Raw genomic sequence first — 21,566 nt, forward strand, 5'->3', positions numbered from 1 at the left:
TTTGTATTTTTAGTAGAGACGAGGTTTCACCATGTTGGCCAGGCTGATCTCAAACTCCTGACCTTGGATAATCTGCCCCCCCTCGGCCTCTCAAATTGCTGGGATTACAGGCATGAGCCACTGCTCCCAGCAACTCCATCTTAAACAAGAGCTGGGTAAAATAAGGCTGAGGCATACTGGGCTGCGTTCCAAGACCGTTAGGCATTCTAAGTCACAGGATGACACAGGAGGTCAGCATGAGATACAAGTCATAAAGACCTTGCTGATAAAAATTTACAGTAAGGAAGCCGGCTAAAACTCACCAAAACCAAGATGGCAATGAGAGTGACTTCTGGCTGTCCTCACTGCTACAACTTCCACTGTCAGAGGTGGTTGAACCAGGGCAACTCTATCTTGAGTAGGGGTAGATAGAGTTGGGTGAAATAAGGCTGAGACCTGCTGGGCTGCATTCCCTGGAGGTTAAGGCATTCTTAGTCACAGGATGAGATATGAGGTTGGCACAAAATACGTGTCATAAAGACCTGGCTGATAAAACAGGTTGCAGTAAACAAGCCGACTAAACCTACCAAAACCAAGATGTGTGATGAGAGCAACCTCTGATTGTCCTCACTGCCCACCAGTGGCCATGGCAACATCAGGAAGTTACCCTATATGGTCTAAAAAGAGGAGGCAGGAATAATCCACCCCTTGTTTAGCATATAATCAAGAAATAACCACAAAAATGCGCAACCAGCACCCTCGGGGCTGCCCTGCCTATGGATTAGCCATTCTTCATTCCTTTACTTTCCTAATTTGCTTTCAATTCATGGATTCGCCTCGAATTCTTTCTTGCGCGAGATCCAAGAACCCTCTGTTGGAGTCTGAGATCCAGACCCCTTTCCAGTAACAAAAGGCCTTGGACTGAAGTACTGACTCCACAGTCTTTAAGTACCCTAGTTATTTAACAGTGGCGGTCTTGGGCGCTTGTTGGGCGGCGGTGGGTTCTGGGAAGTGTAGTTCACCTGAGTCTCCAGTTCCTTGTCTCTGGGCGGTGTATGCACGCCAGCGAGGCACTGTGGGAGTCGTAGTAGGGGAGGAAAACCCTATACCCTCTCTCCTGGGCCGCAGGAGTTTGGGGAAATATAGTCGCTAAAGCCCTACATAGTCTTCCGGCTTTGGGCGTGGCCGCGATGCACTCTGGGAGTCGTAGTAGGGGAAGACAGTCTTCCGCTCTTTTGCGCAGGGTCGCAGGAGGTTCTGGGAAGTGTAGTTGCCTGAAGCTCGTGTTCTTTGTCTTTCGGTGATGTGCGCGTGGCCTCAAGGCACCCTGGGAGTTGTAGTGGGGCGGGGAAAGTCGTTTGCTCTCTCGCGCGTGGTCGCGGTTTCTGGGAAGTGTGGTTGCGTGAGTCCCGTGTTCTTCGTTTCTCGGCTGGTTGTGCCTGTGGCCGAGAGGCACGCGGCGAGTTATAGAAACGGAAAGCCCTGTGTAGTGTCCCGCGGGGGGCCGCGGTTGTTTCTGGGAAGTGTGGTTGCCTAGGTGGCGAGTTCTTTGTTTCTAGGCTCTGGGGTGGGAGGAGAGCCCTATGCTCCGGTGCTCGGGAACGCGGTGCCTTCTGGGAATTGTAGTTTTCCCAGGCCCTCGTTCTTTGTCTCCTCGCGCGGGAGCGCGGCGCTCTGGGAGATCCAGTAGGAACGAAAACCCTATGCCTTTGCGCGCAGGACCGCATTGGTTTCTGGGAATTGTAGTTTCTTGAGGCAGGCGGCCTGGTGGGGTGACGTCCGCGAGGCTTCTGAAGACGCATTCCTGTGACGCCCGCGGTGGGGCCTTCGGGGGCGGCGCCCAGCGTCTGGCCTGTGTTGACTGTAGGCAAGGAAAGGAGGCCCCTGGGTCTGCGCCAGATGGCCCCGGGCAGTGACTCGGTCCGGAGCCCCGGAACGCTACACCCACCTGGCCGAAAGCACAACGGAAACGCGCCGTCCTGTGGCCACTGTTAGGTGACCCGGTTCTGGGGAGGCGCGCCGGCAGGAAGAGAAAGCCGGCGCCAGTGGTCCAAGCGCCTTCTCTCGGGGCCCGCTCTCTACGTGGGAGGCGCGGAGCGGGGGCCACGGGAATCCCCAGTGTGGGATCTAGTGACTTGGGCGCGGCCTAGCTGGCCAGTTCGCTCAGGACTCCTTGTCTGCCAGGTCTGCCATTGTACACTTTTCTGATCTCCTCGGTCCCTTCTGTGAGCTATGTCTCAGGTAAGCTGATGATATATATTGATATATATATTTATATATATATATATTTTTTTGAGACAGAGACAAGGTCTCCTCCTGTCGCCCAGGCTGGAGTGCAGTGGGGCGATCATAGATAGCATCCTGTAACCTCAAACTCTTGGCCTCAAGTGAGCCAACCCATTGAGCCTGTCTCCTCTTTTCTTTGTGAAGTGCAGCCGTGTTCTTCAGGACTTGGGAGGTGGCTTTCTCCTACAACCACCTGCCTGGCGGAACCCCAGGACCCTGTCCCCTGTTCCTCCTTTTCAGGTGCTTATACTTAAGTATACATGAAGAGAGTGACAGGAAGCTATCCAGATGTGGGCGGGATTTCTGACCTGGCTGGTATGTTTTAGGGTGAGAGGGTAGGGTGCCAGCTGTTACATTGCCTCTTCTTTCCCACAGTATTAGAACGAGGAGTGCTTTGTGTTACTCCAGCGCCCCTTCATTCATTTATTGAGTATGTTTTTACTGAACCTCTACTTTCAGTGGTTCCATCCTTGGACCAGCAGTATCAGCATCATTTGAGAACTTGTTAGAAATGAATATTCTTGAGTCCTACCCTAGACCTTCTGAATCAGAAACTGGGAATTTGGCCCAGCAATCTAACAGTCCTTCCAAGTGATTCTAATGCTGAACTCATTCTATGTATTGAGGATGCAGAAGTGACCAAAACAAAATCTCTGAACCCATAGAGCTCATTTTTCTGACATGACATAAGGAACACATTTTTATTTTGATTGGGGCTGAGGGTTTGTATGGTAATTGTGCTTCACAGCAGTGGGGATAACAGGGTCAACTATTCAAAATGAGTCCCTCATTTTCATTTCCACTTCTTTGTCCTACTTTTTGTCATACTTCTCTCCAAATTCAGAGGCTTTCTGAGTTTTGCTGGGGAATCCAATTTCTACCTCTGCTGCAGATCTTGCTGTGTTGTAAACAGCTGCTTTATTAGTCAACAGTCTTTAATCACTTTTTTTATTAAACTTCAAAACTGTAAAATATAACTGCCATCCATCTGGGGCTGCCACTAGTTTGAGACCTTTTAAATTCCTGTTCATGCCTCTAGATCTGTGTGGGTCACTCAAGTGGTGCAAAACCAGGCTGCAAAGCAGGGGCTTCTGTATGATTCTCCCTAACTTCGAGGGAAAGTGCTTTAGGTTCTGTCCTGGGAGGTGTTACATTCTCTTCTTGCAGAATCAAGATTCTTTACTGTCTATCCTCCTTGTTCTGTGACATTGCCAAAATTACCACTAAGTTTCACAGGTATTTCTTTAGGATTAGGGGTGACTGGAACAAACCTGAGAATGTATGCCCCGTTTGAAGGGTGCTGCTATTATCTGCTATAGCCAATTATTACCCTGAAGAAATTCTGGCTGAATTATATTAAAATAGGCTGGTATTAAGGAAAGTATACATTATTAACATAAAGGAATACTGTAAAATCTTAAGAATTTTTACAACCAATGCCAAAAATCCATATTGTTCATATGTATAATCTTTTATTTTGAACAAAACTGTAAATTATCTCAGGACAGATAATTTATGTTTTTTTCTCCTTTTCTTCAGTTATGCAACAAAACACAAAAGCTAGGCTCTTCATTATATAATTACTCAGAATTCTGAAAACTCCCATTGTTGCTGCTTAGATACATTGCCTAACCTCCACAGTGAGACTCATTTTATACTTTGATAAGGAAGTTTGGGAGCATGGGTGCTGGTCATGCAGATATCTGTATGTCATTTCAGGGGCCAGTGACATTCAGAGATGTGGCCATAGACTTCTCCCAGGAGGAGTGGAAATGGCTTCAGCCTGCTCAAAGAGATTTGTACCGACGTGTAATGTTGGAGAACTATGGCCATCTGGTCTCACTGGGTAAGTATTCTTCTTCATCTCCCTCAAGTCAAAATTTGACCTTTAGGGTGGCTGTTATAATTATCTGGCTGAATATTCCCAAGATAAAATTAGTTTTAAGATGGGGACATAAGTGGACCTTATTTTTAGACATTTTAAAAACTTACATCTGACATTCCTTTTGTGGCCCTTCTTAGGATTCAACGACTGATTTTGAATTTATTTCATTTTCTGCAAGCAGGTCTTTCCATTTCTAAGCCAGATGTGGTTTCCTTATTGGAGCAAGGGAAAGAACCCTGGCTGGGGAAAAGGAATGTGAAAAGAGATCTGTTTTCAGGTGAGTGAATTGGAAGCTGATGGGGAAATTTTTTAAAACCACTCAATTAGTCAATGAGAAAGGAATACTTTTTAGTATGTTGATTGGAAAATTTTCCCTTAAAGATACCAGAGATAGGCTGGGCGCGGTGGCTCACGCCTGTAATCCCAGCACTTTGGGAGGCCAGGGCGGGTGGATCACGAGGTCAGGAGATTGAGACCATCCTGGCTAACACGGTGAAACCCCGTCTCTACTAAAAATACAAAAAAATTAGCCGGGTGTGGTGGCGGGTGCCTGTAGTCCCAGCTACTTGGGAGGCTGAGGCAGGAGAATGGCGTGAACCCGGGAGACGGAGCTTGCAGTGAGCTGAGATCGCGCCACTGACTCCAGCCTAGGTGACAGAGCAAGACTCCGTCTCAAAAAAAAAAAAAATACCAGAGATATAAAGACTGAAGTTTCACTTACAACTCTGTAAAGGACTACTTCATACCCAGTTCTCTTTGTTTTTTCTATATTACGTAACAGCTAACGTACTCAACCAGTTCTCACTTTATACTTCCTCTACTTTCTCACAGGTATCTTTTTTGTTCTCATTGTTCGTTCTATCTGGTCTCTGAATTTCATTTCTTTTTGTTTTTTCCTCCCTTTCTTTCTTCAAATGGACATATATTTCTATTGCCTAAATCCAACCTGAGAAAGAAAAATTAAAAAGTACATATATTGCTGTTCTATTTAATCACCTTGAAAGGATTAGCTCATTACTCTTTGATTAATTGATATTTATTCCTTCACATACACTCTTAATATTTACAGAAATTTTAATCTTGTTAATCTTTTTCAAGACTCTCTATTAAATGCTACAGAGACTAGAGGGTGTACAAAAGTGTAATAACTATCAAGGAATTCATGGCTTAGTGATGTGTCTCAATAACTTGCATTAAATATCCTCAAATTAGCAGTTCAGCAGCAAAAAAAGGAATTTCCAGTTGGCATTTTAGGCTTGCATAATTTGGATACAGATTGTAGTAGAGAAACAAAAGACAGAAAAGGGTCATTTTTGGAGAAAAGGTGATGAATTCTGTAAGTTCTGAATTTTGTAAGTTCTGTAAGTTCTATAGTTGATTCTACAGCAAATGTTTAATGGAGGTACACTGATTTTTAGAGAGAAAAGGAGGAATGCATACATTTTAGGAGGCAGCAGCTTAGGACTGATGAAACAGGTTCCATGAAAACTGAGCTGTAGCTTTAAGGAGAGTAGTGGTTGTTAATATGAAATGCTGCAGAGTCCCTTAGGAGAATGTCCAGAAGGATTTGCAAAGGAGGTACTAATGTGGGCTGAAGCCGTGAGGTGGAACAGGTGCAGGGAAACTTCGTTTAGTGGGAGCAAATGAGGAAAAATATCCTTTTTGAATTAAAAAATAACAAAACCGATAAAAGTATGTACAAAGGAAGTGAGGAAAAAGGAAAACATGGAAGTTGCCTCTAATTCTACTACTTTTTTTTTTTTTGAGACAAAGTCTCGCTCTTGTCCCCCATGCTGGAGTGTGATGGCACGATCTCAGCTCACTGCAACCTCCGCTGTCCGGGTTCAAGCGATTCTCCTGCCTCAGCCTCCCGAGTAACTGGGATTGCAGGCGCCTGCCACCTTGCCTGGCTAATGTTTGTATTTTTAGTAGAGATGGGGTTTCACCATGTTGGCCTGGCTGGTCTCAAACTCCTGACCTTGTGATCTGCTCGCCTAGGCTTCCCAAAGTGCTGGGATTACAGGCGTGAGCCACTGCGCCCAGCCTGATTCTACTACTTTAACACAGTTCTTGAAGTTTTTTTTTTGTTTGTTTGTTTTTTTTTTTTTGAGACGGAGTCTTGCTCTGTCTCCGGGGCTGGAGTGCAGTGGCCGGATCTCAGCTCACTGCAAGCTCCGCCTCCCGGGTTCACGCCATTCTCCTGCCTCAGCCTCCCAAGTAGCTGGGACTACAGGCGCCCGCCACCTTGCCCGGCTAGTTTTTTGTATTTTTAGTAGAGACGGGGTTTCACCGGGTTAGCCAGGATGGTCTCGATCTCCTGACCTCGTGATCCGCCTGTCTCGGCCTCCCAAAGTGCTGGGATTACAGGCTTGAGCCACCGCGCCTGGCAGTTCTTGAAGTTTTTATGTGTGCCTTCCAGTATCTTATTTTGAAAATTCTTTTCACTGTGAAATATCACACAGACAGAAGTAATGCATGAACATACATGTACACTTAATAAATCACTGTAAGGCAAATACCCATGTGACCAAGGTCAGTAAACACAGCACTGCTAGGTTCCTTGCGAGCCTCCGTGTGCTCATCCTCATCCTCCAATACAGCTAATCATCTCTGCTTTTATGGTAAAGTAGCTTCCTTGGTTTTTTTTATAGTTTCATCAGCTGTTGGCATTTGTGTTCACTATAGTTTAGGTTTGTGTGTTTGTGAACGTTATATAGAAAGATTTATAATGTATTTATTGATTTGCTTCTCCAAATTTTAAAAATGTTTTTAGCTGTGCATAGTGACTCATGCCTATAATTCCAATACTTTGGGAGACTGAGTTGGGAGAATCACTTGAGGCCAGGAGTTTAAGACAAGCCTGGGCAACCTAGAGAGACCCTGTCTCTACAAAAAAATTTTAAAAGCTAGTTAGGTATGGTGGCATGTGCCCATAGTCCTAGCTACTTGAGAGGCTGAGGCAGGAGAACCACTTGAGCCTGGGAGTTTCAGGCTGCAGTGAACTGTGATTGTGCCACTGCACTCCAGCCTGGGCAACAGAGCAAGACCCTATTTTTTTAAAAGTTAAAAAATATTTTAATGTAATTGCTCTTAATAGTTTTTTTCATTGTACAAGTAAGTATACCACAATTTATTCTTTCTACTATTGAGGGCTTCTTAAGTTTTTTGCACATTTAGAGATACTGCAAGCAATGTTGTTACTGTTCTTGTATCCTGATACATATTGGCACGTTTCTCTGTGGTTTATGTATAGGACTGGAATTGCCAAGTTGGAGGATAATGCACCTCTTTAAGTCATTAGATAATGCCAAAATGTTTTCCAAAGACCCTTCACTGACTTATATTCCCACAAATACAATAAGTGAATGCCTGTTGGGCATCATAATTTTCACCTATCAGAAGGGTGTGCAGTGGTAGCTCATGGTTTAAACTTGCATTTGTTAGGCTGTTAATGAAGTTGAGCACCTTTTCACGTTTATTGAACGTGTAGGTATCCCCATCTGCGAAGTACATCTTGAAGATTTTTGCTTATTTATCTACTGGATTCTTTTATTGATTTGTAGAAGTTATATATTTTAGATAGAAATCCTTTGCTAATTATATGTACTTCAAAATCTTTCACATGTGGCTTGTTTTACCTTCATAGCTTATTTTGATGAACAGAAATTCTTAATTTTAGTGTAGTCAGATGTATCAATCTTTTCCTTTATATTTAGTATTTTTTTTTTTTTTTTTTTTTGAGACGGAGTTTCGTTGTCGCCCAGGCTGGAGTGCAGTGGCCGGATCTCAGCTCACTGCAAGCTCTGCCTCCCGGGTTTATGCCATTCTCCTGCCTCAGCCTCCGGAGTAGCTGGGACTACAGGCGCCCGCCACCTCGCCCGGCTAGTTTTTTGTATTTTTTAGTAGAGACGGGGTTTCACCGTGTTAGCCAGGATAGTCTCGATCTCTCGACCTCATGATCCACCCGTCTCGGCCTCCCAAAGTGCTGGGATTACAGGCTTGAGCCACCGCGCCTGGCCTATATTTAGTATTTTTTTAGCCTGTTTAAGAAATATTTCCCTACTAAGGGATTATGATGAAGACATCTTCCTATATTTTCTTTTTAAAAAGCCTACTTGTTTTGCCATTCACATTTAGATCCATTGTTCGCTTTATTTTGTCATGTGAGTTAGTAGTCAACTTTGCTATCTTCTCTATGGAGATCCAGTTATCACAGTATCATTTATTGATACATCAACCCTTTTCCTCACTGTTTTGAAATTAGTTAAATGTCAGTTTTTGTGTTTGTATGTTTCTAGGTTCTCAATTCTTTCTTTTTTTTTTTTTTTGAAATGAAAGGCCTCACATATTTATTACTGAACCCAGCCAACCAACGCATTCATAATAGATTCAGAGAGGAAAATACGTCGAACTCTCCAGAGAGTGGTGACATTTTCAGTTTGATACGGTAATGTGATCGTGACCTTCAGACAGCACAAATATATGTGCCATCTCATGTGCAGTTCCTTACAGACCCAGCTTGGTTCTTCTCCAATGTCTCCTTTTGGAGTTGTACCTTATTTTATTTCCAGTTTTCATCCGAATCCACTGGGGAATGGGACGATTTTGCTTTTGTTTCTTGGCCAGGAATCGCTTAATCCTGAAAGTCTTGTGAGAAGACATGGCGAGAAGTGGAGGCAAGAACACACCACGATGGCGGAGAAAGGAAAAGAGGGCCTCAATTCTCTTTCATTTTTCTCTTTGCTCAAACCTATATGGCCCTAGTTATAGATTTAATGATTAACATTTTATAGTATTTGTCTTACTCCTGCCCCTTTTTTTCTCTGAATTATTTTAAGTAAACATTTAAAAGGCTACCATTTAAGAGTTGTTGCTGGCTGGGCGCGGTGGCTCAAGCCTATAATCCCAGCACTTTGGGAGGCCGAGACAGGCGGATCACGAGGTGAGGAGATCGAGACCATCCTGGCTGACACCGTGAAACCCCGTCTCTACTAAAAAATACAAAAAACTAGCCGGGCGAGGTGGCGGGTGCCTGTAGTCCCAGCTACTTGGGAGGCTGAGGCAGGAGAATGGCGGGAACCTGGGAGGCGGAGCTTGCAGTGAGCTGAGATGCGGCCACTGCACTCCAGCCCGGGCGGCAGAGCGAGACTCCGTCTTAAAAAAAAAAAAAAAGTTGTTGCTGCAACCTAGTGTAGATCTAATCATTACCTGAACTACGTAGGTATCCAGGGAGCTGAGGGAGGTAGACAGATTGGAAATAAAGTGAAGAAGGAGACTCAAAAAGACCTGGCAGTTGGCTAGATGGCAGACATGAAGAAGACTGAGAAGTTGTGGTTGACATTAGTCTTTTTGGTGGTATGATTGTTTCCTTAGTAAAAAAAGGATCAGCAAGTTTGTAGGGGAGGAGAAGATTATATTGAGACTTGAGTTTTGGATCTCTGTGGGATGTGAATATATAAATCCAGTAGGCAATTGAGTATCATATTCAAGAGGTTTCAAATGCATATTCCTAAGCCCCACCCTGGAAATTCTAAATTGGTAGGTTTGGGGTGGAACCAAATAATTTGCATTTCTTTCTTTTTTTGGCTAGTCAAAAAAAAAAAAAAAAGTGGGAGTGGAGGAGAAACAAAGAAATCTATAACTAGTTGTGATCAATGACTTGTAAACTCCACTGCATTCTGACCAGCCAGAATTTGCATTTCTAACAAATGATCAGATGATGCTGATGCTGAACTAAAGTAGACATTTAGGAGTTACCTGCACAGCTTCTTAAAATTTTGAATTTTCTTTGTAAAATCATTGCATTCTGTTGTTGTTTATTCTTAAGCAACTTTCCTCAGTTTCTTTTCTATATTGCTTCTCTATAAGAATGCTAGTGAATTTGTATATTTGTATCTTTTTATCTTTATTATAGAAATAAAAATATGGCTGGGTGCGGTAGCTCACGCCTGTAATCCCAGCACTTTGGGAGGCCAAGGTGGGCAGATCACCTGAGGTCAGGAGTTCAAGACCAGCTTGGCCAACATGGTGAAACCCGTCTCTACTAAAAATACAAAAATGAGCAGGGTGTGGTGGTGTTCGCTTGTAATCCCAGCTACTCGGGAGGCTGAGGTGGAAGAATCGCTGGAACCTGGGAGGCAGAGGTTGCAGTAAGTTGAGATCATGCCATTGCAGTCCAGCCTGGGTGACAGCAAGACTCTGTCTAAAAAAAAAAAAAAGAAAAAAAGAAAAAGAAAAAGGAAGGAAGAAGGGAAGGAGGAAGGGAGGAAGGCTCTAAATCTTTCTAGATTTTCTTCCTGCAAATACCATTGCAGTATATAGAATAGTTTCACTGCACTAAAAATTCTCTGTGTTCTGCCTAATCATCCATTCCTAACCCTTGGCATCCACTGATTTTTGTTACTGTCTCCATAGTTTTGCCTTTTCCAGAATGTCGGAGAGTTGGAATTAACCTTTTTGATTTGTTTTTCTAAGACCACCAGAGCGGGCACAAAAGAACCAGCGGGTAGGCAAGGCTAGGAGCAAAACTGCAAATTTATTTTTGGTCACCTAGCTTCAGAGAAGAAGGTGTGGGGGTGAGGTCTGTCAGCCTCCGGCAAAGGAGGCCAAGAGAGTCACCCGGTGAAGCTCTTGGACGGAGTTCCTACAGTCCCGACAGGAGTGAGGGACTCAGAAAGGCCGCGTGGCACGCTGGCCGAGAGCGGCTTTTCTAGGAGTGGGAGGGCAAGAGGTGGGGCACGGGCGTGTTGGGGGCATTCCGCAGGTGCGACCAGGTAAATCTTAGTCTCTTCGGATTGACGTCACCTGGCGCATGCCCAGTTGGTCTGCACCTTCCTGGGCGCTGGCTGCATTTTCGCGCGCGCGGGAAAGGCTGGTGAAGAAGAACCCAGAAGTGCACCATCTTGCCTCCGTTCGTCCAAAAAATTGCTTATTTCACATAATAATGCATAGTAATATGCATTTTGGTAACTTGTGTGTCTTTTCATGGCTTGATAGCTCATTTCTTTTTAGCACTGAATAACATTCCACTGTCTGCATGTACTGCAGTTGACTTATCTGTTCACCTACTTAAGGACATCGTGGTTGCTTCCAGTTTTGACAATTTTGAATAAAGCACTTCTGTGTGCAGGTTTTTGTATAGGCATAAGTTTTCATTTCATTTGGGTAAATACCAAGGAGTGTGACTGCTGGGTCCTATGGTAAGAATATATTTAGTTTTGTAAGAAACTGCCAAAATATCTTCCAAAGTGATAGTACCATTTTGCATTCCCATCAGCAATGAATGATTGATATTATCATGTGATTTTTTTTTTTATCATGGTTGGTTGTTGGATTTTGCTGATACTTTTATTGCTTCTATTGATATTATGTAATTTTACTTCTTTAGCTTGTTGATGTAATGGATTACATTTTACATTAATTGATTTTCAAATGTTGAACCAGCCCTGTATACCTGGGATAAATTCCACTTGGTCATGGAGTATAATTCCCTTTATACATTGTTGGATTAAATTGACTAATATTTTGTTGAGAGTTTTTACATTTATGTTCATGAGAGATACTGGTCTGTCATTTTAATTTTTTTATAATTCCTTTGGTTTTGATATTAGGGCAGTGCTGGCCTTATAGAATGAGTGAGGATTATTCCCTCTGCTTCTATCATCTGGGGATTGGTATAATTTCTTCCTTAAATGTTTGGTAGAACTTACCAGTGAACCCTGATGCTTTTGTTTTTGAAAGTTATTAATTATTCATTTGAATTTTTTTTTTTTTGAGACAGCGTCTCATACTCTGTTGTCCAGGCTGGAGTGCAGTGGTGCAATCACGGCTCACTGCAGCCTCAACTTCCCTGGGCCCAGGTGATCCTCCCACCTCAGCCTCCCAAGTAGCTGGGACTACAGGCACACTCCACCATGCCCAGCTCATTGTGCATTTTTTGCAGAAACGGGGTTTCACCACGTTGCCCAGGCTAGTCTTGAATTCCTAGGTTCAAGCAATTCTGCCCACCTTGGCCTCCTAAAGTGCTTGGATTATAAGTGTGAGCCACCGCATGCAGTCTCCTTTGATTTCTTTGCTATTCAGATAGTTTTCTCCTTATTGTGTGAGCTTTGGCAATGTATGTCTTTCAAGGAATTGGTCCATTTTATCTATGTTATCAAATTTGTGGGCATAGAATTATTCATGGTATTTCTTTATTATCCTTTTTATATCCATGAAATTTGTACTGAGGCCCCCTTTCATTGCTGATATTAATAACGTGTGACTTTTTTTTTCTTAATTAGCCTAGCTAGAGGCTTGATTTTAATTATCTTTTCAGAGAACTAGTTTGATTTGGTTGCTTCTCTATTAATACCCTATTTTTAATTTCATCAATATTTGTGCTTTTTCTTTTTTTTTTTTTTGAGACAGTTTCCTTTTGCCCAGGCTGGAGTTCAATGGCACGATCTCGCTCACTGCAACCTCTGCCTCCCGGGTTCAAGTGATTCTCCTGCCTCAGCCTCCCGAGTAGCTGGGATTCCAGTTGCACGCCACCACGCCCAGCTAATTTTGTATTTTTAGTAGAGATGGGGTTTCACCATGTTGGCCAGGCTGGTCTCGAACTCCTGACCTCCCGTAATCCACCCCACCTCAGCCTCCCAAAGTGTTGGGATTATAGATGTGAGCCACTGTACCCAGCCTATTTTTTTTGAGACAGGATCTTGCTCTGTCACTTAAGCTGGAAAGCAGTGCCACAATCATAGCTCACTGTAACCTAAATTTTCTGGGCTCAAGCCTTCCTCCTCCCTTAGCTTCCAAATAGCTGTGAGTACAGACACATGCCAACACTCCTGACTAAATATTTTATTTTTTATTTGTAAAGACAGAGTCTTGCTATGTTATCCAGTCTGGTCTTGAACTCCTGTCCTCAAATGATCTTCCCACCTCGGCCTCCCAAAGTGCTGGGATTACAGGTGTGAGCCACTGCACCTGGGCCCTTTGATTTTTATTTCTCTTCTTCTTCTTCCTTTGAATTTAATTTGCTCTTTTTAAAATTTCCTAACATAGAATGTAGATGATCTACATTTTTTTCTATTAATTCAATGCTGTAAATTTTTCTTTAAGCACTGCTTTCACTGCATCCTACTGATTATCCCACTGAAATAAATTGTATTTTCATTTTCATTTAGTTCAAAATATTTTAAAATTTCTTTTTAGAAATTTTCTTGTTCATGTTACTTAGAAATGCAGTGTTCAGTATCCATGTGTTCTGAAATTTTCCTTTTAATCTTTCTGTTACTGATTTCTGGTTTCATTCCATTGTGGTCTGACAGCACACACTACATGCTTTCTATTCTTTGGAATTGGTTAAGATGTGTGTTATGACTAAGAATCTTGGTGAATGTCTTGTGAATTGGAGACGAATGTGTAATCTGTTGTTGCATGTGTAGTCTATTGATATCAGTTGATTGATGGCGTTAAGTTCAGCTATGTTCTTGCTGATTTTCTGCCTGCTGTTTCTGTCAGTTCTGAAAGAGGGGTGTTGAAGTCACCAACTATAACAGCACTTTCATCTGTTTCTCCTTACTGTTTTATCAGGCTTTGCCTAATGTATTTTGATGCTCTGTTGTTAGGCACATGCACACTAAGGTTTTTGTGATTCTTTCTTGGAGTATTGACCCCTTTATCATTATGCAATGCTCTTCTTTAACCTTGATATCTTCCTTGCTCTGAAGTCTGCTGTGTCTGAAATTAATTTAGCTACTCCTGCTTTCTTTTGATAAGTGTTAGTATAGTATACCTTTCTCTACTCACTTATTCTAAATCTATATGCATCTTCATATTTAAACTAGGTTTCTTGTACACAACATATAGTTGGGTCTTGTTTTGTGCTGCACTCTGACAGTGTCTTAAGTTAGTGTATTTAGACTGTTGACCTTTATTTATTTTTAAAATTTATTTATTTTGTGGCTGGGTGTGGTGGCTCATGCCCGTCATCCTGGCACTATGGGAGGGTGAGGCGGGCAGATCACGAGGTCAGGAGAGCGAGACCATCCTGGCTAACATGGTGAAACCCCATCTATAGTAAAAGTATAAAAAATTAGCCAGGCGTGGTGGCAGATGCCTATAGTCCCATCTACTTGGGAGGTTGAGGCAGGAGAATAGCGTGAACCCGGGAGGCGGAGGTTGCAGTGAGCTGAGATTGCACCACTGCACTCCAGCCTGGGCGACAGAGCGAGACTCTGTCTCAAAAAAAAAAAAAAGTTATTTATTTTTTTTAGAGACAGGGTCTCCCCGTTTCCCAGGATAGATTGCAATGATACAGTCATAGCTCACTGCTGTCTCAAATTCCTGGGCTCAAGAGATCCTTTTGCCTCAGTCTCCCAGTGTGCTGGGATTATAGGCATGAGGCACCACATCTAACCTCGTGTGTGTGTGTGTGTGTGTGTGTGTGTGTTTGAGGTGGAGTCTCACTCTGTAGCCCAGACTGGAGTGCAGTGGCACAATCTTGGCTCACTGCAACCTCCACCTCTTGGATTCAGGCAATTCTTCTGCTTCAGCTTCCCGTGTAGCTGAGATTACAGGTGCCCAACACCACACTTGGCTAATTTTTGTATTTTTAGTAGAGATGGGGTTTCACCACATTGGCTAGGCTGGTCTCGGACTCCTAACCTCAGGTGATCTGCCCACCTTGGCCTCCCAAAGTGCTGGGATTACAGGTACGAGGCTCCGCGCCCAGCCCTCTTTTGTGTTTTTTTATTAAGCATTTTATATGATTTTATTTTCTCTTCTTCTCTTAGCATATTGATTATACTTCTTTTTCTTGTGGTTGTCCTAAAGTTTGCAATATACTTTTTTTTATTTTTTGAGATGGAGTCTTGTTCTGTCACCCAGGCTGGAGTGAAGTGGCATGATCTCTCCTCACTGCAAACTCCACCTCCTGAGTTCAAAGGATCCTCCTGCCTTAGCCTCCAGAGTAGCTGGGATCACAGGCGCGTGTGCTACCATGACTGGCTAATGGTTTGCATTTTTAGTAGAGATAGGGTTTTCCCATGTTGGCCAGGCTGGTCTCAAACTCCTGACCTTAAGTAATCTACCTGCCTTGGCCTCTCAAAGTGCTGGGATTACAGGCATGAGCCACCACACCCAGCCTACATTTATAAAGAATCCAACCCTACTTTCAAATAATACTATACCACTTCATGTGTAGTGCAGGTACCTTATAATAAAATATTTCTCATTATTTCCTCCAGTCCTTAGTATCACTGTTGTCATTCATTTCACTTATATGTAAGCTGTAATCATAAAATACATTATTATTATTATTATTTTGGAGACAGAGTCTCACTGTTACCCAGGCTGGAGTGCAGTGGCACGATCTTGGCTCACTGCAACTTCTGCCTCCCGGGTCCAAGTGATTCTCCTATCCGCGCCTCCTGAGTAGCTGGGACTACAGGTGCGTGCCACCACGCCCAGTTAATTTTTTGTATTTAATTTAATTTAATTTATTTATATATTTTTGAGACAGAGTCTCACACTGTCACCCAGGCTGGAGTGCAGTGGCACCATCTCGGCTCACTGCAACCTCTGCCTTCTGGGTTCATGCCATTCTTCTGCCTCAGACTCCCGAGTAGCTGGGACTACAGGTGTGTGCCACCACACCCACCTAATTTTTTTGTATTTTATTTTATTTTATTTATTTATATAGTTTTGAGACAGAGTCTCGCTCTGTCACCCAGGCTGGAGTGCAGTGGCACCATCTCAGCTCACCTCAACCTCCGCCTCCTGGGTTCAAGCGATTCTTCTGCCTCAGCCTCCTGAGTAGCTGGGACTACAGGTATGAGCCACCACGCTCAGGTAATTTTTGTGTTTGTAGGAGACGGTGTCACCATATTGGCCAGGTTGGTCTCGAACTCCTAGACCTCATCATCTGCCCGCCTGGGCCTCCCAAAGTGCTGGGATTACAGGCCTGAGCCACTGCACACGGCCTAATTTTTGTATTTTTAGTAGAGGTGGGGTTTCATTATGTTGGCCAGGCTGGTCTCAAACTCCTGACCTCAGGTGATCTGCCCACCTGGGCCTCCCAAAGTGCTGGGATTACAGGTATGAGCCACCATGCCTGGCCAATTGTTTGTATTTTAGTACAGATGGGGTTTCACCATGTTTTCCAGGCTGGTCTCAAACTCCTGAGGTCAGGCAATCCACCCACCTTGGCCTCCCAAAGTGCTAGGATTACAGGTTTGAGCCACCATGCCCGGCCAATACATTGTTATTATTTTGAACAAACTATTGTCTGTGAGATTAATTAAAAATAAGAAAAATAAGGCTGGGTGTAGTGGCTCACACTTGTAATCTCAGTACTTTGGGAGGCTTAGGTGGGAGGTGCTTGAGCCCAAGAATTTGAGGCTGTGGTGAGATATAATCCCAACACTGTTGTCTAGCCTGGGCAATACAGCAAGACACTCAAGACCTTGTCTTTTAAAAAAATAAAATATTTATTTTACTTTTACTTATTTCTTCTTAAATGCTATTCCTTTCTTTATGTAGGTCTGAGTTTCTGACCTGTATCATTTTCCATTTCTCTGAAGAACTTCTTTCAACATTTCTTTCAGGGCAGGTCTCCTGGCAACAGATTCCTTAAAAAAACTTTTATTTTTTGTAAGACAGTAATTTCTCCACTTTTGAAGGACAATCTCACAGGCTACAGAATTGTAGGCTGGAGAGTTTTTTTTTTCCTCTCAGCACTTTAAATATTTTACTCCACTCTGTAATTTTTCATGGTTTCTGAGAAGATCTGATGTACGGAGTCCTCCCCTATCTTCAGGGGATATTTTCAGAAACCTCTGATGTATGCCTGAAACTGCAGATAGTATCGAACCTCATTGCCATTGGTTAGAATATGTTCTGTTCATGTCTTCCACCCAAAAATTTAATGCCTTTTCCGTTTTCCTTTCTTTTTGCTTTTTGACAGAGTCTCACTTTGTCACTCAGGCTGGAGTGCAGTGGTGTTATCATAGCTCACTGCAACCTCAAGCTCCTGGGCTCAAGTGATCCTTTCACCTCAACCTCCTTAGTAGCTGGGACCACAGGTGCATGCCACCACACTTGGCTAATTAAAAAAATATTTTTTTAGAGATGGGTACTCAAATCTTGCCCAGCTGGTTGCAAACTTCTGGCCTCAAGCACTTAGGCAATCCCCTTGTCTTGGCCTCCCAAAGTTCTGGGACGACAGGCATGAGCCACCTTGCCTGGCCCTTTTACACCTTAACTAAGCACTTCTGCACTGTGGTTGTAACTTTTGCAGTTTGAGGTGCAACAGCAAAACTAGCTGAATTGCTTTTTTTCTTCCTCATATGAATAGAAGACTCATTCTGCTGTAATCTTAGCAACCTCAGCATATGAGAGGGTTTTTCCTTATTAAGTGGAGAAGAAATTTCACATTTTCACATTAAGCACTTTGTAGTTTCTGTTCGGCATATCTGAATTGCCAGCATCACTACTCTCATGCTTTGGGGCCATGATTAAGTAAAATAAGGGTCAGTTGAACACAAGCACTACGATACTGCATCAGGGGATCTGACAGCAACTAAGTGACTAACAGGTGGGTAGCATTTGCAGCGTAGATATGCCAGGCAAAGGGATGATTCACATCCGGGGTGGGATGCAGCAGGATGGTGCGAGACATCACACTACTCAGAATGGTGTAGTTTAAACATGAATGATTTCTGGAATTTTCTATTTAATACTTTTAAATATTGAACAAAGGTAACTGAAATGATGAAAAACTACACATGAGAGGACTACTGTAATTCCCAGCCTTGTTCCTTTATAGGTAAGGTTTTTTTCCCTTTTACTTCTTTCTTCTTTATATGTGATTTTCTGAAATTGGAATATGATATACCTATTGCAGGTTTTTTTTTTTTTGGTGGAGGGCAAGGGGGCACTTATCTTGCTTGGTGTCCTCTGTGTTTCCTGGATCTGTGGTTTGGTTTATGACATTAATTTGGGGAAATTCTCCATCATTATTTCCTCAAATACTGCTTCTATTCTTCCTTCTCTTTTACTGTTTCTGTTATGAGTATGTTACACGGTTTGTAGTTGTCCCACAGTTCTTGGATAATCTGTTCCTTTTTTTTCCTTCAATATTTTATCTCTTTTTCAGTTTTGGACATTTCTATTGAGATATCCACACACAATACTCATGAGCCCATTGAAAGCATTATTTTCATTACAGGAATTTTTATTTCTAGTATTTCTTTTTGATTCTTTCTTAAAATTTTCATTTCTTACATTATCTATCTTGTCTTGCATCTTGTGTACTTTTTCTCAATAAAACTGTTAGTGTATTAATCAGTTTCTTAAATTCCTGGACTGATAATTCCAACATCCCTACCATATCTGTCTCAGATTCTGATGCTTATTCAGTCTGTTCAGACTTTTTTTTTTTTTTTGCCATTTAATATACCTCATAATTTTATGTTGAAGGGTGGACATGATGTACTGAGTAAAAGAAACTGCCTTTCGTAATGTAGTGGTAAAGTGTTGGGGGAAGAGAAGCATTTTGTAATCTTAAAATTATGGTAAGCCTGTGCTTCTGGACTAAGAACTTATTAGTTTTTTTTTTTTTTTCCCCCACCTTATGTGGGACAGGATGGCTAGAAGGGGCTGGAGTAGGGTATTTCCCTTTCCCTTGGTGGAAGGCTAGAGCTGGCTAGAGTTTGGTATTTCCTTTCCCAAGTGTAGGTTAGGCTCTGGTAAAATATTTTCTCCTGAGGGCAGGCCTTGTTAAGAATGGAATACTCTGGTCTATTTTTTAAAAAATGGCTATTTTTATCTTAGCCCTTCCAAAAACACAGGGGAATTTTTCTCCAATACTCACTCTGAAAACTGGGTAGAGCTCCTGAAGGTAAAACTCACAGAACCCCAGGGACACCCAAGACTAGAGTTTTGAACCACAGACTTGTCCACACTGAGCTTCCAACTATTCATCAATTACAGTGCAAGTTCTCCTATCCCAGCACTGGTTCCTGCAGAGGTTTCTGCTTGTGGGTTTCTCTTTTGGTGAGTTGTCACTCACCATATCTTCCTGTCTCATTTTGGGGGCAGTTGTTTGCCCTGTTACTGCACTTCTCTGAGGGATCTTACAAGAGTTTAGTTTGTTCAACTTTTCACTTGTTGTTAGGACAGAGTAGTGACTTCTAAGATCCTTGTAAGTCAGACTGGAAACTGCAAGTCTCCCTGTCATCATTTTCCGTAATTTCCTTCTTCCTGTATTGATCTTAAATAACATTGGCGACAGAAGATATTGGGCCGTTTTCCCAAGAAAAGAGTGAATACGTCTAAAAAATTTCCTTTGAGTATATTACTTGCTGGTTTATCAAAGGAATCCTTTATTACATCAAGAATGAAACCGTGGTGGCTCATGCCTGTAATCCTAGCCCTTTGGGAGGCTGAGGCGGGCAGATTGCCTGAGCTTAGGAGTTTGAGACCAGCCTGGGCAACACAGTGAAACCCCGACTCTACTAAGATACAAAAATCAATGAATCAATCAAACCATTAGCCAGGCGTAGCAGTGTGTGCCTGTAGTCCCAGCTACTCGGGAGGCTGAGGCAGGAGAATTGCTTGAACCTGGGAGGCAGCGGCTGCAGTGAGCCAAGATTGTGTCACTGGACTCCAGTATGGGTGACAGAGCGAGACTCTGTTTCTTTTTTTTTTTTCCTGAGATGGAGTCTCGCTCTGTCCCCCAGGCTGGAGGGCCGTGGTGTGATCTTGGCTCACTGCAAGCTCCGCCCACCACCACGCCCAGCTAACTTTCTGTATTTTTTAGTAGAGACGGGGTTTCACCATCTCTACTAAACATTTTTCACCTTGTTTGTCAGTGATCTGCCCACCTCGGACTCCCAAAGTGCTGGGATTACAGGCGTGAGCCACTGCGCCTGGCTGAGACTTCGTTTCTTAAAGAAAATGATAAAAAGAAACCTTGTATCTATAGGCTTTTAATAAGCACTGAGTTTCCTCAAATCCATTTGGCATCTATTAAAAAGAGTATGGAGGTATAGTAGGAGATGGAAAGAGGTTAGGTGATTGAGGAAGGGAAATGGGTGAAGGGATATGTAATTAGCATTCTACTTTTATATCTTCAACATTGTTTTCTTGATTGTGTTTTTTTACTCTCATTGTTGTGAGAAATCATATGGCAAATAATACACTAAATCTGTGGAATTAACCCCATTTTTTCTTTTTTCTTTTTAATTGACACAATCACTGTACATGTTTATGAAGTACAATGTGATGTTTCAATACATGTATACATTGTATAATGATATAATTAGCAAATCCATTATCTCAAACATGTATCATTTCTGTGTAACAAGAGCATTAAAAACTTCTCTATTTTGAAAGATAATTATTTAATCACCCTACCATGCAAGAGAACACTTGAGCTTATTCTTCATATCTAATGATAACATCATACCTGTCCAACAACTCCCCCCCCCCTTTTTTTTTTTAAAGACAGGGTGACATTCTGTTGCCTGAATTCCTGGGTTCAAGCAGTCCTTCCACATTACTCTGCCAAGTAGCTAGAAGTACAGATGCACACTACCATGCCTAAAATTTTTTTTTTTTTTTGGTAAAGACAGGGGTTGTCTCGCTTTCTCATTATGTTGTTCAGGCTGGTCTCAAACTCCAGGACACAATTAAATGTCCAGGTTCACTTGGTATATTTCAGTTCCCAACAAATTTCCTTGAAGCATTGCTAGATGAAGCCTTTATCTACTGCAGTGGATTTTTATATCTGATCTCTGGTCTTTGATACAATTTTTACCCTAAGTATAAGGAACTTGTTCTTGTGTCTTGTATCAATATTTTCTTCTGTGTTCTCTTTCCCTATTTCTAGCCTCAGTTCCTCAGTTTACATCTACAGGGCCCTTATGTAGGTACTCAGCAGATACAGAATTGGTTTAAAGAAGAGGCAAGAAAGGAATTTGGCGTTTAATCTGTATTGACATAATTATTTTAATAGCTGTCTCACTGCCTCCCCTATCTTTCATGTATCTTGTGTACCTACTGCATAGGTACAGATCTTATCCACTGTTGAGATATGAATTAAATACCTCGTCAAAGAAATGTACACTCTACTTTTCCTTAAAAGCTTACAGTAGTGAGAGTGATCACATCACATTTTCCCAAAGTGTCAATGTACATTTGACTGAGATGAAAAATACATTTTTAGATGTTACTGGGAATTTTAAACTTATGTAAAAGTTGTTAGTACAAAGGATGCCCACATTCATCTTTGCTTATACCCATTTGCCTTATCATTTGACGTATGATTTTTTTCCTGAAACGTTTGAGAATAAGTTCTATATATTATGGCCTTTTACCTCTATACACTTAAGTGTAGGTTTCCTAAAGATACAAATTTTTGGCCGGGCGC

The 21,566-nt window shown here is 42.4% G+C and overlaps 2 protein-coding genes across 5 annotated transcripts in view; one reads left to right on the forward strand and one right to left on the reverse strand.

Moving 5' to 3' along the window:
* The first annotated feature begins 1,530 nt into the window (after window positions 1-1,530).
* The window catches only part of ZNF140 (zinc finger protein 140), a 23,932-nt gene continuing 3,896 nt past the window's right edge, over window positions 1,531-21,566 (forward strand). Inside the window, exons 1-4 of one of the 4 annotated variants that reach the window (XM_023196813.3) lie at window positions 1,531-2,220; window positions 3,985-4,111; window positions 4,332-4,427; window positions 17,894-17,960. Coding sequence is in view for 3 of the 4 variants with exons in the window: in XM_023196811.3 (XP_023052579.1) it covers window positions 2,212-2,220; window positions 3,985-4,111; window positions 4,329-4,427 (235 nt within the window). In the remaining variant the exon portion in view is untranslated. Of the gene's footprint in view, window positions 2,221-3,972; window positions 4,112-4,328; window positions 4,428-17,893; window positions 17,961-21,566 lie in introns of those variants that run through there. The other 3 variants (XM_023196811.3, XM_023196812.3, XM_023196810.3) reach the window with 3 other exon arrangements.
* On the reverse strand, window positions 8,460-8,872 carry LOC111529828 (60S ribosomal protein L39). Its single transcript, XM_023196817.3, has one exon. It carries the CDS (start codon window positions 8,810-8,812, stop codon window positions 8,657-8,659), a length of 156 nt encoding a protein of 51 aa, XP_023052585.1. The 5' UTR covers window positions 8,813-8,872; the 3' UTR covers window positions 8,460-8,656.

This window comes from Piliocolobus tephrosceles, chromosome 10 (assembly GCF_002776525.5).
Source record: "Piliocolobus tephrosceles isolate RC106 chromosome 10, ASM277652v3, whole genome shotgun sequence".
Lineage (NCBI taxonomy): Eukaryota > Metazoa > Chordata > Mammalia > Primates > Cercopithecidae > Piliocolobus > Piliocolobus tephrosceles.

What these genes read in the sequence shown, in the direction of transcription:
- LOC111529828 (XM_023196817.3), bottom strand. Translation starts at nt 8,812, where the DNA reads ATGTCTTCTCACAAGACTTTCAGGATTAAGCGATTCCTGGCCAAGAAA.